General features: G+C 41.5%; 1 protein-coding gene across 14 annotated transcripts in view; it reads left to right on the top strand.

Annotated features, from left to right (window-relative positions):
• SIPA1L1 (signal induced proliferation associated 1 like 1) overlaps positions 1–23925 on the top strand; it is a 372579-nt gene that overhangs the window by 306288 nt on the left and 42366 nt on the right. For 12 of the 14 annotated variants that reach the window (XM_007184390.3, XM_057543410.1, XM_057543413.1 and 9 more), the window contains 4 exons: positions 289–558; positions 16717–16866; positions 21383–21507; positions 23843–23905. In XM_007184390.3, the coding sequence (XP_007184452.2) occupies positions 289–558; positions 16717–16866; positions 21383–21507; positions 23843–23905 (608 nt within the window). The remainder of the gene's footprint in view (positions 1–288; positions 559–16716; positions 16867–21382; positions 21508–23842; positions 23906–23925) is intronic. The other 2 variants (XM_057543418.1, XM_057543419.1) reach the window with 1 other exon arrangement.

The following is a 23925-nucleotide window of genomic DNA, read 5'->3' on the forward strand; positions in this document are numbered from 1 at the left end:
CCTACTCCACCCCCATCCCCACCAGGGTGACCATAGGTCTCACTGAATTTTCAAGACTCCATATCTCAGACTCAACATTTAGGATTGAGCAAAGGAAAATACTAGTATAATACTTCCTGGGATTCTGGTTTTTGAAAGGAAAATAGTTATAGGCCTAATGATTGAAAGATGGTTTGAAACTGAGAATGAAGTGTTTGATCCATTTTAACTGTTAATGAGAATCAGTGTGGTTCCACCAACAAGAAAAAGCAATATTGATTTTTCTTCTCTCTGTGCCCTGCCCCCTAGGAGTTGCTCTGAGACCTACCGCATGCCAGTGATGGAGTACAAAATGAACGAAGGGGTTTCCTACGAATTCAAGTTTCCCTTTCGAAATAATAACAAGTGGCAGAGGAATGCCAACAAGGGGCCTCATTCACCTCAAGTCCCGTCCCAGGTGCAGAGTCCCATGACCTCGAGGCTGAATGCCGGGAAAGGAGACGGGAAGATGCCTCCTCCAGAAAGGGCCGCCAACATTCCTCGAAGTATCTCCAGTGACGGGCGCCCACTGGAGAGGCGGTGAGTGTGCCTCCCAAGCTTTTCTCTAAATCTCTGCCCCAAATTTAAATAGCACCAGGCCCATAAGCACTAGCTTTAGGTCTTCCCATATTTTACTAGAAATCAAGACTTAAAACTGAGATGCATGCACTAGTGGTTTTCAAAGTATGGCAGCATTCCAAAGCCATCAGGATAAGTGAAGATGTATTCCAGCAAAGCATTCGGCTCTGTACAATGGTATTTGGGCTTTGCTCTTTCATTTTCATGGGATATCAACAGAAATCATCACTGCACACTCAGTAGCCATGTGAACTAGAACTTGGCAGACTCTTTGAGGTGACATTGACCATATCATCATCTTTGACAGTCTTTGTCTTTTGGAGATGAGTGATACAACAGTGGCAAGAGAATGCAGGTTTTTGGTTGAGTGTCTGTGTTTGTGTCACTTTGTTAATAAAGAATTGTGAGAAGGGAAAGCCACTAGTATAGCACAAACCTATTTTACCACTGCTCTGAATGTAAAAGAAAATAGTGGATATGTTAAAACACTCAGTCCTGAGCAAAGTAAGCAAAAGGAGAGGGATTGAGGGATCCCAGAAAGTAACAAAACGAGGTTTGCTGTTAAATTGAAAGTCACAGTGGATTCCCTCACAGGTGATAACTGGTGAACTCTTCCTTAACCAGGATGCCCTAGCACTTTTGTCTCGAATTCACTGTAAAATGCAGCACTGTGAACTAAGAACCTCGGCCAAAAATTGAACTCGATAAAGTACTCTTAAAATGTGAATACAAATGGACTACATAATTTTAAATCATTGCACTGTAAATTCAGTTACCCCAAATTACCTAGGCTAATGAAGGAGACGGTTGAACTCAATGACCTGCTAGTGCCCTCCTAGAAGAAGCCAACTTCTTTCTGTCCATGCACTGCCCTTTCCCCACCACTGTGCTTGTCTTGATCACATCTCTGAGTGTTTTTGTGGCCCCCGCACTGCAGAGGGATCAGGAACCCTCAGAGCTGGTGGGGAGAAGTCTCTGTTCCAGGAGCTGCTGTGGGTAGAAGGAAGGTCTCTGGAGCCAAAATGTGAGCCTGACTCATCTGAGCCTCAGGAACCAGGTCCAGCAAGAACAGGGCGCCAAGGAAAACAGATGCCAGCTATGCTTCAGGAGTCATTGGTTCAAGTTGAGAGCAGAAAGTTGGAGATTTTAAAAACCACACAATGATGTCTTTTATCTTAAAAGACATAAAACATTGTCACTTAACTATTTCAGAAATACTAGAATACCATGTAGAAATAGTTTAATCACAACAGACAACCAAAAAAAAACCTAGTTGTCTTTCTAAAATTCCTCATGTAATACTGGGGATTTATTTACAGAGCCTTGCTATTTATCTCAATAAAGGATTCCTCTCCCAAAGTAGCTGCATTCCCATCTGGACTCCTCTTGCTTTCATTATTTTCGAGAAGGAAAAGCATCCAAGTGGTCGCTGAATAAATTCTTTGTTCTGCACATTCCAAACTTGGCTCCCTCTGAGGTGTGTGTTAACTGGAATTCATGATTTGGCCCACATTTGGAAGGATGAACCTAGGAAACCATTGTTTAGAGAAGGACCTTTTGTTCCTCTCAGTGCTATTTTCTTTCTCTCCAGGACAGTCATCAGGCTTTTATGAGTGAAATTGGATTTGTGTTATTTTCTTTATACAACAGTCCCTATAATAAAATAGCAGAATATATTTTGATTCCACGTCGAATTTAATTTCTGCAACAGAAACTAAAGCTTATTGCTGAACATACCGACCTCTGAAAGTGAAAATATTTTTTGTAGCGAATTATCCTCTTAACGATGCAAGCAACTTTTAGTGCTGAAGACAACTCCATTTTTTCCAGATGGAGATCTTTGAGTTCTAGAGGTTCTTTTTGTGGGTACTTGTGTCTGCCTTTCATCGTAACTCCACCCAGAGGAAAGGGAATCCGCGTGCTCTCCCTTTAAGACTAATAATAGCCCTGTGGCTCTCCAAGCTATAAGAGGAAAGTGACAGAAGTGAGGCTGCCAATGGTTTTTTAACCTCTACTCACTTCCCTCTAAGGCTTCTTAGTTTCAGAGATCCTTGAGGACATTGGAGTAGGATTTAAGATCTTATGACGGAGGGCTTGTAAAATCTAAGCTTTACATTTTCAGGTTATTTGGCTCCTCTTCATTTTGAAAGGTGTGGTAATTAGACGGCTATTCTTTCATGAAAATTTAAGAGTTCGCTGTCCTATCCCATCATTCTTAACTTTTAGTAAAGCAATATTTCTTATTTAAGTTTCAACTTTGAGTCATAAATAGAAGGTACTATTTGAGAAACTTTGTATTGCTACTGTTTGCAGAATATTTGAGTATAGAATAGACTCGTGACCTTCATCGGGAATGCTTCCAGATTCCTCAGATTCATACAGTGTACCTGGGAATATAATTTTCTCCATGAAACGTAGTAAAATATAACTAAAAAATTTAAGCATTCCCTTCATAGTCTTACTGAGAACAAACCACCTTACTGTGACGTGGAAGTGAGGCCCCTGGCCGGGCGCACCTCCTCCATCTGACTCTCCCCTTCATGCCAGCCCTGCCCTGGGTGCCATTTGCATTTGTACCTGGGCCATCTAGACAGTGTGATATAGACCGTTCAGATGAATCACAAATAGTCAAAACAAATGCCCAGGTCTGCCATTCCTTGAATCTTGCCTTACCAATAGTGGCATGAGCCCAATACTGAGACTAAAGGATGGTCCCTCGGTATCCGCGAAGATTGGTTCCAGAGCCCTCCATGGATACCAAAATCTGCACCTGCTCAAGTCCCGTAGTTGACCCTCACGTCCTCGGATTCAACCAATTGCAGATCGTAAACATAGTAGTGTATGTATTGAAAAAATCCCCATAGAAGTGAACCTACACAGTTCAAACCCATGTTGTTCAAGGGTCAGCTGTATTGCCTTTACATGGTTGCTTTGTTCCATTTATTTTTCTCCTCCAGTTTAGGCAAATTGTGTTTAACTGTAGAGAAACCAGCTGTATTTAAGCTTAAGTTAGCAGCCGCCTCAAGCCTACTCTGCACGTGCTGCACAAATCTGCCTACTTCACTCACCACGGTTGGACCCAGCACGGTTCATTTTAGATGAAAACTGAATATACTGCTTGTAGAAACTTAATCTACTGCTTGTAGAAACATAGATTTTCTTAAATGGTGTGCAGGATCCCAGAGTTAAAGGCCATTAGAAATAATTTTTTTAAAAAATACTTGTGGAACAGATTATCCTTTTTCCTTTAGTACCAAGGTCACGATTTTTGACATACTAAAAGGTGTTGGTATTTGGAGTTTCTAACAAGAATTATTTCACTGAATTGTGCTCTCTATACATTGTTAAGAGAAACTGATGCAGTAAGAACAGATGGCGCATTTGCCATCTAAGTAGAAAAAAGTCTGATTTGATTGGGTTTAAATACAGGAGCTTTATGCTCTCTAAGTGGCCTTTCAAGTACAGAATTTTATGGTATTTGTGGGAGTAGTTCTTATTGACAGAATTAATATTTAACAAAAATAGGTAATATGCAATCACTCTTCTGGCCTCAAATTTATCTAGAGTGTAAGGGTAGGACGGAAATAAAAATAGCTGGCTAGGGCTTCCCTGGTGGCGCAGTGGTTAAGAATCTGCCTGCCAATGCAGGGGACACGGGTTTGAGCCCTGGTCCAGGAAGATCCCACATGCGGCAGAGCAACTAAGCCCATGTGCCACAACTACTGAGCCTGCGCTCTAGAGCCCGCAAGCCACAACTACTGAGCCCGCGTACCAGAGCCCGTGCTCCGCAACAAAAAAAGCCACTGCATTGAGAAGCCCGCACACTGCAACAAAGAATAGCCCCCATTTGCCACAACTAGAGAAAGCCCGTGCACAACAATGAAGACCCAACACAGCCATAAATGAATAAATAAATATATAAATAAATAAATAAGTAAGTAAGTAAATAGCTGGCTATAGTACATTGAACTTAACACGTTACTGTGTTTAAACATAATGTGGGATCAATAATAAAACCCTGATCTGGGTTAATATGTTCAGAAAAGCTTAACTATTTCAGAGGCTTTGCAAAAACAACAGGCATGTTGGCACACAAAGGAATTTTCCTTTCTCTTTTTTGTAGATGAAATATTTCCAGGCTTTGTATAAATATTTAATGTCGGATCTTACTGAACCATTGATACTTTTGCATTTTACCTGGATACCATACTATTCCCCTTTCCCTGCTGTATTTGGCGCTCAGCAGCTGGATGGAGTGTTGGTTCCTTTACGGAGTTACAGCTGGCTACACCTGCAGCCTCCCTAACGCCGCCCTCCTCTGCAGACACAGCTGCACCATACAGAGCATGAAGATTGTGCTGGAGGATACTGTTGAAACAAACAAAAAGAGTTCTCTCTTTTTGCATAATTAGTTGCGTGTCCATTCTTTTTTTTGGGGGGGCCGTGCCGTGTTGCATGCAGGATCTTTTTTTTTTTTTTTTTTTTTTTTTTTTGGCTGTGTTGGGTCTTCGTTTCTGTGCGAGGGCTTTCTCTAGTTCCGGCAAACGGGGGCCACTCTTCATCGTGGTGCGCGGGTCTCTCACTATCGCGGCCTCTCTTGTTGCGGAGCACAGGCTCCAGATGCGCAGGCTCAGTAGTTGTGGGTCACAGGCCTAGTTGCTCCAAGGCACGTGGGATCTTCCCAGACCAGGGCTCGAACCCGTGTCCCCTGCACTGACAGGCGGATTCTCAACCACTGCGCCACCAGGGAAGCCCCATGCAGGATCTTTTAACTACTGAACTTCCAAGGAAGTCCCTCAATCTTTATTTTCAAGGAAGTGTTTTCTAGGTTTATTTCGAACAGGTTCTGTGTTAATAATCCTCACGGTGTCATTTTCTGTTTTCAGACAAAGCCAGCACGCATTTATTCTTTACTCTTCCTTTGTTTGGAATATTAGCTGTGGCTAGAAGTTGCATGACTTGTTCTTTCAAATACTGCCCTCCTGGATCATAGTTGTTTGAGTTGACATGAGGACCTTGACTCATGGAATTCTTGAGTTTCATTGGGGTTGCTCAGACTGCATCCCCATTGACTGCTGTATTTCCAGAGCCACTGGATGTTGTGGGCTTCGGCGTATCCGGTACCTTTTGCCATTCCCTCCTCCTTCAAACTCCTCTTCCTTATCTTCCAAAACTTTCCTCCTGATTTTTTTTCTTTTTTTTGGTCAGTTCTTTGCATTTGTCTTATCCCCCCCCAAATGCTGTGTTCCCCCATGACTCCTTCCTCATTTTTCTTTTAATCCCCTACTGTGCAATATCTCTGAATAGTTTATTTGTTTTAGTAACCTCAGCCATCATCTGTATGTGGGCAGTTCCTGGGTAGTACACATTTGGTCTTGACCTCTTCTTTACTTTTCATATTCATATGCCTGTCTTCCTACTGAATATCTGCACTTGAATGTCACACCAGTGTCCCAGACTCACCAGTCCAAACTGACTTCAGCCATACTCCTGCCCGTCCTCCACCTCTTCCTTCTCACCTGTTGCCCATCTTGGTGAAGGGCTTTGCATTCTGCCCAGGTAGCCAGAGCAGAACTAGAATTCATAATTGCCCTCCTGCACCCTCATCCCCGTCTCCACACCCATTTAGTTGTCAAGTTCTACCCTTCGATTCAGTCCCTCATGTAGGCATCCTCCTTGTCATTGCCTTAGGGGCTCTCGTTTCACACTTAAGATTTTTCTGGCCAGAACAGCCTCCCACTTTCTCCCTGTCCACGCTGCATACTGCACAGGACGGCCTAATACAAAGGGAATTGCTCCTCAGGCCCTGCCTTTCATCCTAGCCTTCCACACAGCCTTCAGTATCAAGTCCACCTCCTGCTGTGGATTTACTGACTTGCCTTTGTCTTTCCCAGGCTCTAGGCTTGTAAGTGACTCTCTGCTGCCAGGTTTTCTCTTGATAACCTTTATACCTGCAGCTCCGCTTGATCTGCCTTCTACCCCATCCTTCAGCATCTTAACAGCTGCTGGTATTTTAACACCAAGCCCAAGCCTCACCTTCTCTGAGACGTCTCCTCCCATCTCTGCCTTCATTGCCCATCCTGGGAATTTTCATATTGCTGCCTGTCTGCTTCCTTCACAGAATTTATTATACTTCATTTTAATCTTATTGGTCCATTTTTCCAATTTAAGGTAGCCTGTCTTATTCATCATCGTATCCCAAGGACCAACCACTGATTCTGGCATTTTAATAGGCTTGCAGTGATTTTTTTTAAAACTTCATTAGTTAAACCAGTAAGCAAAAAAACTTAAAGAAGTAGGAACAGAAGTAAATCAATTTGGGAGAAAATAGTTGGGGTTTTTTTTTCTTTTTTTTTTTAACTTTTTTTTACTGTTGTAAAATATACATAACATAAAACTTACCATTTGGACCACAGTTCTGTGGCATTATGTATGTTTCCATCGTTGTGCAACCACCACCAACATCCATCTCCAGAACTGAAACTCTGTGTCCATTAAACAATAACTCCCCCTCTCCCCAGCTCCTGGCTGTTACCTTTCTATTTTCTGTCTCTGTGAATTTGACTATTCTTGGTACCTCACATAAATAGAAACTTTATGTAAGTGGAATCATACAATATTTGTCCTTTTGTGACTAGTTTATTTCACATCAGTGTAATGTATTCAAGGTTCATTCATGTTGTAGCATATGTCCAGTTTTCCTTCTTGCTTATTAGCTCAAGCTGCTATAACAAAATACCATAGATTCAGTGACTTAAACAATGGACGTTTACTTCTTACAGTTCTGGAGTCTGGGAATTCCAAGATCAAGGTTCCAGGACGTGTGGTTCTTGGTGAGGACCCTCTTCCTGACTTGTAGAAAGCGCCTTCTTGCTGTGTCCTCACACAGCAGAGAGCTCTGGTTTCTTCCTCATCTTATAAGGGCACTAATCCCATCATGGGGGCTCCACCCTTATGACCTTATCTTAACCTAATTACTTCCCAAAGGCCCCACCTCCTAATGTCATTACATTGGGGATTAGGACTTCAAGATATGAATTTGGGGGTGGGGGGAGTCATTAAGTCCATAACATTTCCCTTTTTTTAAGACTGAATAGTATTCCATTGTATGTATGTACCACATTTTGTTGTCCATTCATCCATCAATGGACAGTCAGGTAAATCAGGTTATATTTTATTTATTTATTTATTTTTAACCGTAAACTGCCTTTATTCGAACAATTTTACTCTTATTGTGTACAAGTTGCCTGATGAAAACAGAACAGTGAGTCATTACCATCAACGAAACTAAATCTAGTCCTGTCTTCAACTCTAAGAGAACAAAAAGAAAGGCTCTAGCTCATTGGCTCATGTATCAAAGAGACTTATTTCCTCACCAGCCTCTTATATCGCATAAGACAAGTCCTTCTCCTGACACTTCACAGCAAAAAGTAACTCCTCCCCAAACAAAACTCCTACCTCTAAATCATTATGTACATTTTACATTAAAAAATATCTCAAAGAACTATGATGCATTTTAAAAATTAGGTTGATATTTTTGCCTTGTTGACTTTGATTTTTTTTTCACACACACACACTGTATTTTATTTTTACAAGAGATAAATAGACTGACACCAAGCATTGTAAATGGATGACCACAACAAAAGCAACAATGATTGCAATTACCAAACACGAAACACACTCATACTATGTCATAATATTGACATTCAGTCCAGTAATCCTCCACTGTAACAGCTCCTTTACTTCGCAGTGAAAACTGATTTGTATATTCTTTGCCTCTGAGTCCTTGTGGGATTTTTTTTTTTTTAATTCAAACAGAAAGTCACAAAAATTATAATCATCCTCATCAGTTCACTCAGTCCCATGTAATTAATTTTTTTTTCATCTTGATCTTTTGTTAGCACTTTTATGAGCTCATCAGTTTTTCATTAGAGTTCTGAAAATGCTTATTCATTCAGTTCAGCAGTACAGTTACCAGAAACCTGTACTTGTCAGAGTCTTTTCTATGAATTCCTTGAAGATGAACCCCTTTTATAGAAACATATTTGCAAAAGCATCAGAGTACACCCAGTACTGTCTGTAAATGACAAAAGACTTAAAAATGACCACAGTTAAAGATTTGATGAAAGTTCATAATAGTGCAATTGACAAGGAAATTTAGTTATTTCTGAGATATACATTTTAAAGTAATAACTAGAATTATGACTTATAACATTATACCAGAACATATAAGATTTTTAGAAATTTCATGTAGTGTCTGAAACATTTATATTAACATATTTCCATACAAATAACCCAATGAAAGTTTAGTATTAGTTGTTTGTTTGTTGTTTATTATACTGCAGGTTCTTATTAGTCATCAATTTTATACACATCAGTGTATACATGTCAATCCCAATCGCTCAAAATCAGTTTATTTTTATAAAATTAAATGACACATAAAAGTGAAACATGCTTTAATCCGATAAAGCTATAGAATTGAAGCTTAGATTTAAGTAGAATTCTTTGCTTTTTGTTGACTAAGTTTAGAATACTCCTAGTTTAAAAGTATATTGTGGGTAAAGCTGTCTAAAATTCAAAGTGAAAAGTGAGTTGTTCTTGATTGAATTTCCTCTAATTGGTTTCAGTTAGGTTGAAACTGAATTATGGCATTTTATTTGTCAGCCAAGTTAAGGTAGAAAAGCAGAGGGCTGTACCTGACTTAAACTCACCGAGCTCTTAAGCCTCTTTCTCCCCAACTCTTCAAAGGAGTAAGTGTACTCTGGCATCTACATTGGGGTCAGAGTTTAGATAATTTGCAAGTTCACACTTTTAGATTAGAGAACAAAGGTGTTTCCTTTTTAAGCATTCAGGAAATGGGCACAGTGGCCTGAGCCTGGCACACCTCCCAGTTCCCTTTCTTTTATAAACTCTAGAGTGAGCCAGGGAATGAGACCAGGGTGCTCCCATGTGGTCCCCAGCTTAAGCTCTTGAATTGCTTCATCGTTCCTTGGGCCTTGAAAGTAGCTGCTTTGCACTCCACCCAGGGAGATGTTCCAGGGGGCTCCTCCTTGCAGAGCCACTAGTGTTTTACTGTAACCCGCCCAGAAATTCCCAGATATGCCAGGAGTGCAGGCTCTGCCATCCAGGGGCCTTGACTTGCATCCTGGCCCCACCCCTTGGGAGTGATGTGATGGTGGGAACTTCCTGATCCCCTCTACACTTCAGCATCGCCAGGAATCAAATGGGCCACTAGCCCCACCTCTCAGAGTCAGCATGATGATTAACTAAGGTAATATAGTTACTCTGTGTCCAACCCGAGCTCTTAGGACAGGCCTGGCACACGGTAAGGCTTAGAAAATGGTAGTCCCTGTTTGTCTTTGATGTCATTTTGTAGATGCTCTTCTACACACAGCTACATGGAAGTCAAAGAGAGCTAGTTGCAATGGGGTACTTAGGGATATGGGTAGAGCTGGCCAGACTGGACTGACGAGTCAGTTTGCAGCCTAATGCAGGTCACGTCAGTGTGTTTCCAAGGAGCAAGTTGTGCTGTCTTCAGCGCCAGCGTCCTGGTTAACCTCGGTGAGATGGAGAGGCCGAGTTCAGGAGGGCTGCTGTGCTGGGAACAGTCATGGTGAGCAGGTGTAGGAAATACTGCAAAAACCATCCATTGAATTAGAATAGACTGAGAGGTGATCTTGTAGAAAGCCATCGTGTTATGGGAAGAGAATGAGGTGGCAGCTGGGCACGTCGTTCTGCGTGTCAGTAAGGAGCTGTCCTCCTCCGTGCATCCAGCAGCAGGGTCTTGCCCTCTTAGCCCTCTTTTTAAGGGAGTGCTGCATTAGGACCACCCAGGGAGACCTGGCCTGGTCCCACCTTATGGGAAGGGTCTAAAGGCCCACAGTGGCCCTGGGGCTTCCTCCAAAAGCACCCCCTTGTCCACCCCCCGACACCTGACACGGGGAAGGCCTTCCCAGAAGCCAGATCTACTATGGGTCCTGCCGTAGCCCTCCCCTCATGGAGAAGGCAACAGGAGTCTTAGGCCCTTTTTTTTTTTTTTTTTTTGGATGACCACAGCAAAAGCAACAATGATTGCAATTACCAAACACGAAACACACTCATGCTATGTCATAATATTGACATTCAGTCCAGTAATCCTCCACTGTAACAGCTCCTTTACTTCGCAGTGAAAACTGATTTGTATATTCTTTGCCTCTGAGTCCTTGTGGGATTTTTTTTTTTTTTTAATTCAGACAGAAAGTCACAAAAATTATAATCATCCTCATCAGTTCACTCAGTCCCATGTAATTAATTTTTCTTTTCATCTTGATCTTTTGTTAGCACTTTTATGAGCTCATCAGTTTTTCATTAGAGTTCTGAAAATGCTTATTCATTCAGTTCAGCAGTACAGTCAGTTACCAGAAACCTGTACTTGTCAGAGTCTTTTCCATGAATTCCTTGAAGATGAAACCCTTTTATAGGAACATATTTGCAAAAGCATCAGAGTACACCCAGAACTGTCTGTACATGACAGAAGACTTAAAAATGACCACGGTTAAAGATTTGATGAAAGTTCATAATAATGCAATTGACAAGGAAATTTAGTTATTTCTGAGATATACATATTAAAGTAATAACTAGAATTGTGACTTATAACATTATACCAGAACATATAAGATTTATAGAAATTTCACGTAATGTCTGAAACATTTATATTAACATATTTCCATACAAACAACCCAATGAAAGTTTAGTATTAGTTGTTTTGTTTTTTTTTTTATACTGCAGGTTCTTATTAGTCATCAGTCTTATACACATCAGTGTATACAAGTCTTAGGCCCTTTGCCTGATGAGGGTACATCAGCCATATGGACACGTTTATCATTAGGAATTTAAATAATTCTCAGGGGTAAAAAGGGATATCCCGCTGCCTTATATTTGAAACCACTGACATTTTTCTTTAAGATCTGTTGATTGCACAACACGTGTGTAAACGTGTGCGAATGCGTGATAATGAGACAGGTGAGCTACCTAGACCCACGCCCATAGTCAGCAGTGTGGAGTCTCCCCGGAAGCCTCTGTGCAGAGCCCGGGACAGTGAGTGGTGTGACCGAGGTCTCCTTCCACCCATGGAGCTCCCTCCGTATGGTGACAGGGTGGCCGTCTGGGACCCACCTATCATTGAAGTGCCTGCCGGGAAAAGTGGGTTTAGTCTCCTTTTTACCTGCAGGAACGATTGTCGTGAAATAATGAGATTGGCAGAGTGTCCTTGGGGGTGGTCAGCAGAGTTGAATTGATCTCTTCACCCGAGTGCGTATGTGTGTCTCTGGCCACTGGGCTCTCGGCTGGTGACTCGTACCACCGGAGGGCTTGCTGGACGCTGCTTCAGGCCACATGAAGACGGCCCTGGACCATTTGCTCTGGACCCACCTCCTTAGGATCTGCAGGCTCCTTTTAAGGAGCAAGCACCAATACACAAGGAGGGGTGGCAGGGGAGGTGGTTGACTCATATACCGCGGCCCTGCTAGCAAGTTCACTGCCGTCTCCCCACCAGTCCCCACTCCTGGGGAGAATCGGAATCCAGCCTGATTAAATAGCCTAGAGGCTCCCAGTCTCTGGCTTTTGGGTTGACTCTTCTAGTTTCCCATTATATTTAGAAAATGACAAATGACGATGGCAGCTGAATGGCACGTATGCCAGGCTCTGTTCAGAGTCTGTTATGTGAGTTTTCTCAGTTAATCCACCCAACAGCCCAGTAAGTTGGTGGCTCTTTCCCCCTTTTACAGATAAGGATGCCCGGGGATAGAGAGATGAAATCGTTTGTGCAGAGTCCTGGCTGGTTAGTGGTGGAGCTGAAATTAGCACCAAGGCCACCAGACTACGGAGCCCCTGCCTTCGCCACCATGCTGCAGGGATGAAGCCTACCACCATATATAGATGGTGCTCAAGAAATACTTGCCAGATGAACGCATGCGTGTTTGTATGCTAAGGGGGCCCAGCCACGTGTGCTGCAGTCAGGGCCAGCTTCAGGTGTGTAGCCTGTGTAGCTGCACAGGGCCACACGCTTAGCAGGGATCAGTGTTCTGCTTGAAATTTGCAATACGTTTGAACAAGGAGACCCAGAGTTTCATGTTGTACTGAGTCCCACAAATGATGTAGCTGGTCCTGTCTGAAATCCGTTTTAATGTTCTGTTCTGTAGAGTCACCCTTAGATATAAAATTGGCTCTTCTCAAGAGGCACCCATGATGTGTGCCAGGCTGTGAACCTCCAACAGCTTGCCAGCAGCTGGGAGATGATGATGCGTTATCTCGGTGTGATAAGTTGCTGTATTTCCCTAACTATGCAAGAGTTATTCTTTGTTGTAAATTGATCTCGTCACAGGAGGTTCATCAGAACAGGACTTCCATGGTCCAGTCGGAATAGCTGATAGGGATTGCACGGTCAGAAAGCCAGGAATGGCTCTGGTTCACAAAGTTAGGAAGAGATGAAACAACAGGGGGGTGGGGTGATTGAATTTGAATACAACTTGTTCAAACTCTAGTCTGGGTACAGCACCCAAATGACATTACCTTGAGTCATTTTAGAGAATTTTTTTAAAACAATTCTGGAAGAATCCTGGTTGATAAGCATTGCTAAAGACAGACTTTGACTGGATCCTATTCCCTGGGTGAATAGTGTTTTAATTGCTAAGTTGTGGTAAAATGCTGTGCTTAGTTATGGACTCGGATATCTAATTCGTCAGTCATTGCTGCTCTTTGAAATCCTCTCGGTTGTTCTTGCCGTCATTCCTCTGTCTGCACTTGAGTTACAGAGGGCCTTATCTCCTTGGACACATCCAAGCAGTGCTGTCACTTTGGAGTAAAAAGCAGGAAACAGAGGCATAATTAAACCCATACATAAATACTCAGGAAAGAAAAATTTAGCATCAGTTGCTCGGATACTGAGAGTTCCTTATCCATAAATTGATGTCACAGTCTTAAGAGATCAATTTAATAAGAGTCTATCAATGTTAACATCGTATGTGTAGTTCTGTGAGTTGAGTCATGGGAAGGGTATGGTGGGGGGCAGGGGTTATTTTATTAGAAATCTGGGGGTTTTTTGGCGCTTCTCTTCTCTCTTTTATCCTGACGTGAGGAGGCTTCTGGAAAAATGAAGAACTAATATTGATCTTGGACCACCTCTTCCTAATCCATCCCATTCAACTCTTTGTTTTCATTGCAGTGAAATGAGCTGCATATAAATGGAAAGCTGACATTGAGTGCAGTCCTGCAGACTATGGGAGTATTGTCTGTCGAGCTGATGATCATGACTTTTTCAATTGCTGCATTCTTTGTACAGTCCAAAAGCCCTGGTGTTTTATTTCTGCAGAGGGAAATCATAGCCCTAGAGAACATTTAAGATCGGTTACTTTAAAAACATTTAGTTATTTCTCAGCTAAATTGTTAAAAATGGAGGGAAGAGAATCTACTGAAATTAAGGCTAAAAGATTTTTAGACATTTCCTTTCTGACAGTGACCATAGCATTCTTGAAGAAGATTATTTCTTATATTCCACAGAATCTAAAGATCTCACAGCAAGTGAAAGATGTATTCATCTTAGTCCTCTAAACCTATTTGGGCATGAACATCCAGATGCCCGGGCTCATTAAGACTGAGAGAAAGTAGAAAGATCTGGGTTTATCTCAAAAGAGAAGAAAAGACTTGTGATCCATTAAGGTAGAGTAGGGGGGATGTCAGAGATTCAAGAGGTTAGCGTGCTGGCTTCCCATGTGAGCCAATGCGGGGGTTATTCTTTTTCAAAGTGGCAAGACAACAACCAGCCCAACTTCCAGAAATGATCAGCCGCAGCCTCTGGCAGAAGTAGACAGCCAATGCCAGGCAGGTGGGTACCTTCCACTCCCTGACCTAGATCTGTTCTCAAATAATATTTGTGAGATGGTATCAAATTCAGAGTATTTGGAAAGAATAGTAAGTCATCAGAATAAGGGCTAATTCTGAATTTTTTTTGCCTACCATACATACATCTAGAGTCATAAAAACATTTGGGTGGCATTTCCATCAGTTGCTGTATGTGTGTTCTGTGTGTGTGGACAGCCTGAAAACAAAGCCACTATTGAGTTATATAAATTCAGAAAAGGCATTGGAATGAATGCTGGCCTTCTGGAAATGCTATTTTTTCACTTTGGGATAACTCCAGCAACCAGATAGAATTTTCTGATACATTTGCCAAATAAAAGAGCTGAGGTTGAGAACTAGCATGATATATTTTAGCTTAATGTACGTTTTGGAGAGCAGGGTAAGAAAAGCAAGCTCTAAATATAAATACAAAAGTTACATCTTGACTTTGGCTATGGAATCATGTTGTCACTTCTTCGTAGATGCAAAAACATTTTAACATTCACCGTGAATATAATTTCACTGGCTATTACTTGTTTACCCCAAAGAGAGCTAAAAAGTCATCAGGCGCCCAGACGTGGCATTGGCCCCAACCCCGTTCACATTTCTGCTGCCGTCTCCTTTCTTTCCATCTTTCTGTAACACCTCCTCCTCTTCGCAGTAAGAAAATCAAAGCAGCTGCAAAATGAACTGTTTTTGAAGTTTCTCTGTATTAGGTGCATCTAAAAGCCAAACAAACTCTTAAAGCAGAAAGGAGTGATTCATGCCATTCCTTAATCCTTACCTAGTTTTCTTTGTGACCTACTCCTCCCATTCTTCCCCCACTCCAGTCCCCTTCTAACTGCTTCACAATAAGCAGTGAGAAGTTTGGGAGATGTTTTAATAGAAAAGAAGGGATAACAGAATCACAGCTGATAACAGGTTTGTCGCTGAGGAAAGAACTAGGGCTCCCAAGTCAGATCTGCCATGTGGGCATAGATGGATTTGGGGGGGGGTCATATTTTTCGGTGCCTGTCCTTATTCTTTTTCTGATAGAAAAGCTTCTCGGCGTGATTTTATTATGCCTTCTGTCAATTTCTGTACCTGAAGCCCCATCCTGCCCTGCTTCAGAAGGTATGTAGGTTCGCTGTAAAAAACTGCCATGTTTCAGTGAATCAGGTTCAGTCCCAAGGCTTCAAAACTTTGGCCTCAGTGTAAGACTCTATGTGCAAAATCGTCTGACTCTGCAGACCCCTTGCAAACTGTCTTATTAAGCACAGAAAACCCAGCCTTCTGTAGGGGGCAGAGTACAGTGGACTCAGAATCAAGAAGCCTGGCTTATTGAAAAAGTGACTTTGATTCCCCTCCCTCAGCTATAAAATGGAAATGACCTGCCCTGCTACAAGAGCCAGTGATCTGTGCCAGCATTCACTTCGGAAATAAAATATCATTGTTATCAAGATTTAGCTGACGTCTCATCACAGTCTTCAACCTCACTTGTTAATATCCAGCAGTTGCCCCAATGCCTATTTGAGTGGAGACGGTAGAGGGCAGAAAATCACGTCTCTCCTAACTCCAAAGCTCTGGTTTCTGCGTCGAGCCAGTCCACAGGGTGAGGGATCCCTAATTTTAGAAAAAGATGTATTGTGGGCTACGTGGAGCACATCTCTGCTGTGTTATTATATAAACTCAGTCATTTCAGTGAAATTCAACAACTGCAGTTCTAGGCATGTTTCCATGGAAGTTTTTATATGGTGATGCTACTATCAACCAAATGTATACACACTAAATAGCAATATCTGAATATTCATTCCAGACTTTGAGTAATAAAATTGGAAAACAAAGACGCATACAAAGAATGTACCAGTCTCACTGTGGTCATATACTCTGAGTAGAGCCAGTGGGGAAATTGGAATTAATTGCCATGTTAATGTCACTGGGGCTCATTTATACTTTGTGCTGCCATACTACGAAATTGCATGAACAGTGCAGCCCTTGAATTCTGGCAGCTTTTGGAAACATACATGTTTTCTTTTTTTCCCCTATTATTTTTTCACGCCCCCACCCCCTTCAAGGCCGTTTTCCAGCTGTCCCCTTAGGGAGTAGTTTTATGGGGAAGTTTCTTTTCTGGGCTTCCAGCTGGCTTTATTTTTATTATCTCCACGAAGTGGCCGCGTTTGTTGCATCTGTATGTTATCCATCATGCATTGCCTTGGGATTTTCCCTTTGAATCGTTGACTTCACGTTTTTGGTTTGCACACACAGGCTGTCTCCTGGTTCAGACATCTATGTGACGGTCTCATCCATGGCTTTAGCAAGATCCCAGCCATGTCGCAACTCCCCGAGCAATCTGTCTTCATCCAGCGAGACTGGCTCTGGCGGGGGCACTTACAGGCAAAAGTCCATGCCCGAAGGGTAGGTATGCCGGAGTTGGCATTGCTGTCTCTCGTATGTAATTTCAGACGTGTAAAAGAACTTCCATTCAGCCAGACTGGATCAGTTCACAAAAGAGCAAAAGGGAAAATAGGGTTAATACTCCAGATTAAAAAATGTTCTCATGGCTGGTTCAAACCACTTCTTAGAAAGTTTATCATTCTTTAGTCTCTAAGGACTCAATGGCAAAGAAATCAAATTACATCAGTTCCTCCATTATATGTATTGTCTAGTTTCACAGTACAGATTTTGCCACTTCCTAAAAGTTCCTCCAAAGTGAGCTCAGTAGTATACTGCTTTGCACTGGGTGGAGTTTGTATTGATGGTAAAGTAGGGGAAATGTTCATCATATCCAAAGCTAAAAGGGATTTTTCTCATACTTTAGAAATCAGTGATTTCAGCCTGTGGGTTGTTTGGGAGTTTTTCTCCCCATCTTTTTTGAAAACACTAAACACCCAAAAGTAACTGTTTGCTTCCGACCAGACTCACAAAGTAAAAAACTAAGTGTACATGATTGAAGAGGCTACTAAAAGGTAAAAAAATTGGAATGTCTGAACCTGGGAAGTAATTAGCAGCAAAACATCGCATGACACACATAAGCTGGCTTTGCTCAGAGGGAGAGTAAAAGAACCATCACCAGCTTCCTGCTGGGATACCTCTGGCGAACTTGATAAAGAACTTGAAACCACTGGAAAATCAAAAATGGGGTGTTTAAAAAAAGGATGTTTCTATGCCAAGTTTTCCCTGAATTATTTTTAACAAATGCACATGATTTGTTTACTTTCTTGAGATTTTACCATATTACAAAATAATTATGCTTATGAGAATACTTTCTTAATGGGTATTTTTTATCTTATAGTATTTTGTTGGTTTTTACAGCTAAGTATAATTTTATTCATGTTTTTGCTAAATGTTTATGTTAGCAGAAAGTAAGTAACAAAAACCACTATAAAATATACTTCCCACCCCACCACCAAGGATTCCCTTGGTAGCGTATCTAAAATGCACATTTCTTATTTTAATTACTTCAGTGACAATTAGTAAAAACAATTCTAGCTCTTATTTATGAGCCCCTGCAAGAAGTTTTATGAATTAAGTATTTTTATTATCCACACCACAAGCCCAACTAATTATTTCTCTTTTTTTTTTAAACATCTTTATTGGAGTATAATTGCTTTACAATGGTGTGTTAGTTTCTGCTTTATAACAAAGTGAATCAGCTATACGTATACATATAGCCCCATATCTCTTCCCCCTTGCTATTTCTTATTTTAATTAGTAGATTTTAAATGGCCTGGTTTGACTTCAAAAGTAAGAATTCACTGCAACTTCAGTGTTAATACAGCAATAAAATATAAATGAGCTAACAGCCACAACAAAATCATTGTTTGCTTCTTCTGTCCATTTTGGTATACACTCTCAAGACATGCCAAAATGTAATTTGAAACATTAATTTTTGGTGACTATTAATGTTAGAAACGTGGTTCCCAGTGTTCGTGCTACACTATTTTTTTTTTAATGCAGTGGTAATTATTTGACTTGATATTTGATACTAAACCTGCCATAGGTGGTATTGAGGGTCTCCCCCATTGCTTTCAAGGTTACCTGGTGATTATTTACTATACTGTATAACATCAGTTTTACCTGGGGTGAAACTTTACAAGAAGATGCTGGTACAGTGTTTTCCTTTAGATCCCAAGCAATTGTTGTCTGTATCAGTGATGCAAGAGACATTGGTGTTCACTGTCTGATTCACATGCCTTACTCATGGGCCAGGTTCAATCCTAAAGTTCACACTTACCAAGGGAACAATCGTTACATCTACTCTATAACTTAGCCCAGTAAAAATAAATAGGTACAGGGTGACAGTGAAGCAGGAGTGTATGGAGTCTGCTGCAAACTTACTAATGTGAAACTTGGAAAAGCTCCAAAGTGTGAGGTAATAACAACAGGTCCGTACACACTGATCGTCCATAAATGTAATCCGCCCCTTTGTTGCCCTCCCTGTGCTTCAGCGGGCTCAGTGTCTGCTTGTACGTGGTGTGTGCTGCCCACTCCCTGGTGTAAGGATGTTGAGACCGTCCAAATCAGTTGAGAGGCGCAGTTTCACAGGCTGGTTGATAAAACCTGCTCTACTTGAGTGAAGGCGGAAAAGGCACCTGCACCAGTTTAGGATGGGAATGAGAGAGAGTTAAAAAGCAACACGGATGAAAAGACATAGGGTTCTGTTCTACCATCCTTGAGATGTGTTTTGGGGCTGCATACTCTGAGGAATGTTGACGAGCCAGGGCACGTTCAGAGGGAAGGATGGACTGGGCAGATGCGGAGTTGGAGGTCGTGGTGTAAGATTCGTAACCGCGGATGTGCAGCCCGCAGGTGGGCATTGTGGAGGCAAGGAGGCCTCGATGGCTTTCTCCTAGCACTCTTAGACGAGGGATTAAACTTGTCTCTGAGGGCAACTGAGCTCAGTAAGTGAAAGTTATAGAGAAGGAGTTTCTAGCCCATTATGAGGAAGGTATTTCGAAGCTGTCAGCCTGCCCTGGAGAGCAATGGACTGTCTCACGAGGTAGAAGTTCTTGGTCACTGAACGCGTTTCATGTATCAGCCAAATGATTACTTAAAAACTCCTTCAAGTCTGAACCGTGACTCGTAAAGTATTAAGTGCTCCTCCAACCAAAGGGACAATGAAACTCTTCAAAAAGAAGCACAGTGTCAAATTAGAACAGGTTTTGTCTGAGCTCCTCAAGGATGGGACCTTCGTAGCCCTGATGCCCTGGCACGTAGTAAACGAGGAGTGTATGTGAGAACTGAAATTAAAAATTCATTGGATGAAAATGTTTTTCAAGGCAAAGTTGAAAGACAGCCTTACTTTATCATTTCTTTAAAAGCAGACAGCCAAAAAAGCATTTGACTTTAAATTCAGAAGTTTAAAAAGTTGGCTTTGGTTTCCACTGCTACCAAAAAGTAAAAGCAAAATTCCGATCCACTTCTTACTTTGATCTCTGTGGCTTTTTGAAAAGTCGTATTTTAGTTAGTGCACATAACTAAATAACTAAATAAGATATTTAATAAATAGATTTAATAAATCTATTAAATTATTAAATTTAATTAATGTATTTAATAAATAGATATTTAACTAAATAGGATAACTAAATAGAATAGGATCATAGGACCAGTTTGAGGATATTCATTCTCCTAACCTAAACAAGGACCCCACTTAGGGAGGAAGTGGCAAAGATCATAATTAGTGAATCCTTTTTTTTAAATGAGCCCTTTCACTGAAGTTTTCATAAATCAAGGTTTTTGTTTGTTTTTAATAATGGAGGTAACTTGTTTAGTGAGGCATATGAGTCAAGTTTGTAAATGACAGTCATTGGTGCAAAAAGTAATGAGGGAGATGTTGTAGTAGGAGTTTTACTAAAATGTTTTATAGTTTCCCTGCTTTCCAAATGCTTTTATATAGATTTTTCTCCCTGGATCCATATAAGAGTTGCCATGACTCTGGGTGGAGAAGCTGAACTTGGCTCCCAGCCTTCCTCCTCCTAATCTCCTGCTCTTTCCAATACACCCCTTGGTGGTTCTGCCCACACATTTATCAGTTTGTAGCAAAGAAGACACCTGTCACATGCATCAGTTAATTCGGGCCCTTTTGTGTTTTATTGTGTAGATTACTCATAAATTCATTAGTAACCACACTCAGATTTGTAAGTTTCCACATGAATCTTTGAATTTTATATTCTGGCCCTTTTTCCTGGGCTCAGTCAGTATTTCCTTTGCTGATGTTACTAATCAAGGCATATGCTTTAATTAAGCCTATATTATATTATTAGTCTACACAGGGAAAATTAAAATGGACTCATTAAATAGCTAAACATTCTTTCCAGAAATAGACATTTGCCTTTATATATGCCAGTTTACCTATTTCCAAATTGCCTTCCTAAAGGCGATTTAAAATTTATACATTTTGGAAGCGGTCCCTATGTAATGTAAATGATAGCGATCTTTGTTTTTCAGACCTTAGAGTAAGTGCTCAGAAAATACTTGTTCCAAGAATGAATGCCTTAGTGATTTAGCAGATAACCGAGTTAAGAGAAACCCCTGCAATGTGCCAATTGGACGACAAAAAAGGAACACTAGGATGGTGACATTTTTCTTTTGGGTGCGAATGACAGTCTGAGCTTAGCTACTCAAGGGCCAGAAGTTTTTTGGTTTCTTACTGCATATCTCTTAGGTTGGCTCGGTCCTAATGGCCCCTGCCCTTGTTGACAGTTTACATACTTAGCATACATACCTTTCTAAACAGAGGGGTGTATCCTGACCATAACATCCACAGTTCCAGCATCCATGTACACATGCACGAGGATGAGTACGCAAGTACAGAAACGTAAGCAAAACTAGTAGTACCTGTCGTTAGAGTTTAGTTCATTACTCCCAGGACCGCCTTCCCTTATGGGTGAGGTCCCTGATGTTGTCTTTGCCTTCGGGAAAATCACCACAGGTTTGGAATAAGCCGCAGATCCCCAGCCTCCATCGACAGGCACAACACCCAGTCAGACATTGGTGGCAGCGGGAAATCCACACCCAGCTGGCAAAGAAGTGAGGATAGCATTGCCGACCAGATGGGTAAGTAACTAATTCCTACAAAAAGCAAGTTGCTTTTATACTAAGGTGACTTTGGTTACCTTTGGATGATGTCATCAAGGCATTCTGTTCTATAATACAGCCCTCGGTCATAAATGGGAATGAGCATTAAGTCTCAGTTAGCTTATGTATAAGTGAAAGCAGCAATTAAGACCTGAGAGAGAAATCTAGGAATTCTAAGTAACCCCGACTTTAAAGACAGAAAGGACATAGGAATTATTTTCAGCACCAGAGTTAAAATGCCAGAGTACCAAGCCGCATGTGTCCTAAGTATCTCCCTCCCCCCTTGTTTGTTTGTTTATTGATTTGTTTTTGCCCAGTATAAGTGCCCTGGGAGATTAGTTGGTATTAATGTTGAGTTTAAAAAAAATTTTTAAACTATGTGCAGAGAAGGAAAGAAATATAATTGTTCTTTAGTCACTTCTGTAGCTTGGTGAGAATGTCTTTCCTCCCTTTATATGCTTTCTCCCCTGGCTCTGCTATTAAGCTGTCAGCTAAGGAAATGTCTTAGGATAAAACAGCTGGAAGGGAAAGATTTGCATGAGTGAGCCTTCCTTTGGGTTTCTGGCACATAGCCCTTCACTCTCTCTCTAAGCAGTTCTACAAGATACCAAAACACTAGTTGATACAATAAAATTTTGCCATGAGCAAGATTAAGTTTCAACACAGTAGCACCAGGGATTAAGTGTCAACACAGTTGATACATCAGGGACTTGAATCTGGACTGTTAGGGTTTTTTCCCCTTTATCTTATCTCTAGTAGCTTTCCCATCAATACCATAAAGAGAAGTAAATTTCAGGGCTGAAAAAAGATCAGCGTGTAAGGCAAAGACCGCATCATTTTATCTTCTCTGCAAATGCATCGTTTTGTTCTGTTTTAACCACTGTGCCCATGTTTCCATGCCTGGGAAGGGCATCCTCAGTGCAGAGGTTGGAACCAAGTTGGGGCTCCCAGCTGCTCAACGGGGGGTCAACAGAAAAAACAACCCCTGAACATGGAAGGGAGTGGAGGTGCATTCAGCTAAGACAGGCGTTGAGGAAGAGAAACGAAATTCTTAGGTTCTGAAGATAGGCTTCGTTCCATCACTTCAGTGAGATGTGCCTCGTTATTGAAGCCATCTGTCACCCCCCCCTCATCCCAGCTCCCACCCCGCCACCGAGAACCCGAGCATATCCTGATCCGCTGTTCTGCTCTTGACAGAATGTTTCACATCCCGTGTGTTTTGATACTGTTGAGAGGGTAAGGACATGTGAACAGGATCCCTTCTTCCATGTGACTTTAGCAGCTTTTTTTGGCTCCTAGTTGCAGGCTTTGAACAAAGCTGCCCTCGAGCCTTTGTGCACTGTTCAGGGTCCCTCTTCCCACTCATGTGAAGTCATGCGGGGAATGAAGCGGTATCTTGGGACTGGAAAGGGTAATTACAAGGTTTGTCCTAGACCCGTATTCATTCTTTCATATAAGCCTTCCTCTAGTCTTTCTTTCCTTGCATCCACTTTAGTTTAGTGGCATCCACGTTGCGTAGATGAGTCATCGGTGAATCTTTTTAACACATTCATTCATCCTTTTAGTAAGGTATACCTTTTTTTAAAAAATAAGATACCCCTAGAGCCTGCCAGAGAAGCCTTTTTTTTTTTTTTTTTCTTTTAAACCACGGCCTTTCTCCATCCAGAATCTAAGGCTTCAAAGAAAATGTTCAAATACATTTTTATAACTTTTGATATTCCAGCATTCCAGAAGGATAGCCCAGCCCTTTCTGCCTGGCACTTCAGAAGGAATCTGGGGCTTTGCTGGTATAAGCCATGCTAGGAAGGAATGGAGACAAATAATTGTTATGTTCTCATTCCTCAGTACACTGTATTGAGTGTATAAAGGGCTGACCTTCCTACACTCAATTTGTAGGAACACAATTCTCTAATGACCTTCAGGTCACCGGTTGAAAATGTCAAGCAGATTCTCACTTGTTAGCCAGACCTCACCTGTCTTTGTCCATCAGTGTGTGATAAACTGATGCCCAGGGGAGATGTGGAGCTTAGCGTGCTTCATTGGCTCACTCATCTCAGTGCAGTTTGTTTTTCTGCCTCTCCGCTTTTGGACACGGTTGAGAGTCAGAGTCAAAGAGTGCACTGCCCAGTCCTGTACGTGTTAGGAATGGTGTTGCAGACGTGCAGAATTGTTGCCGTGAGCTCTTAGGTGTGTTAAAGAGGCTAAATCACTTACCTTTCACCTTTTGAACCCCATCTTGAATGCCAGTGGAGTCCAAAAGGAAGCAATTGTTTTAAGTAAACTAGTTGCTGTGTGTCTTTTCTGTTGTGCTTAGCTTACAGTTATAGAGGACCTCAGGATTTCAATTCTTTTGTCCTCGAGCAGCATGAATATACAGGTAAAATATTTCCAAAGTGT

Source organism: Balaenoptera acutorostrata, chromosome 3 (genome assembly GCF_949987535.1).
Source record: "Balaenoptera acutorostrata chromosome 3, mBalAcu1.1, whole genome shotgun sequence".
Classification (NCBI taxonomy): domain Eukaryota; kingdom Metazoa; phylum Chordata; class Mammalia; order Artiodactyla; family Balaenopteridae; genus Balaenoptera; species Balaenoptera acutorostrata.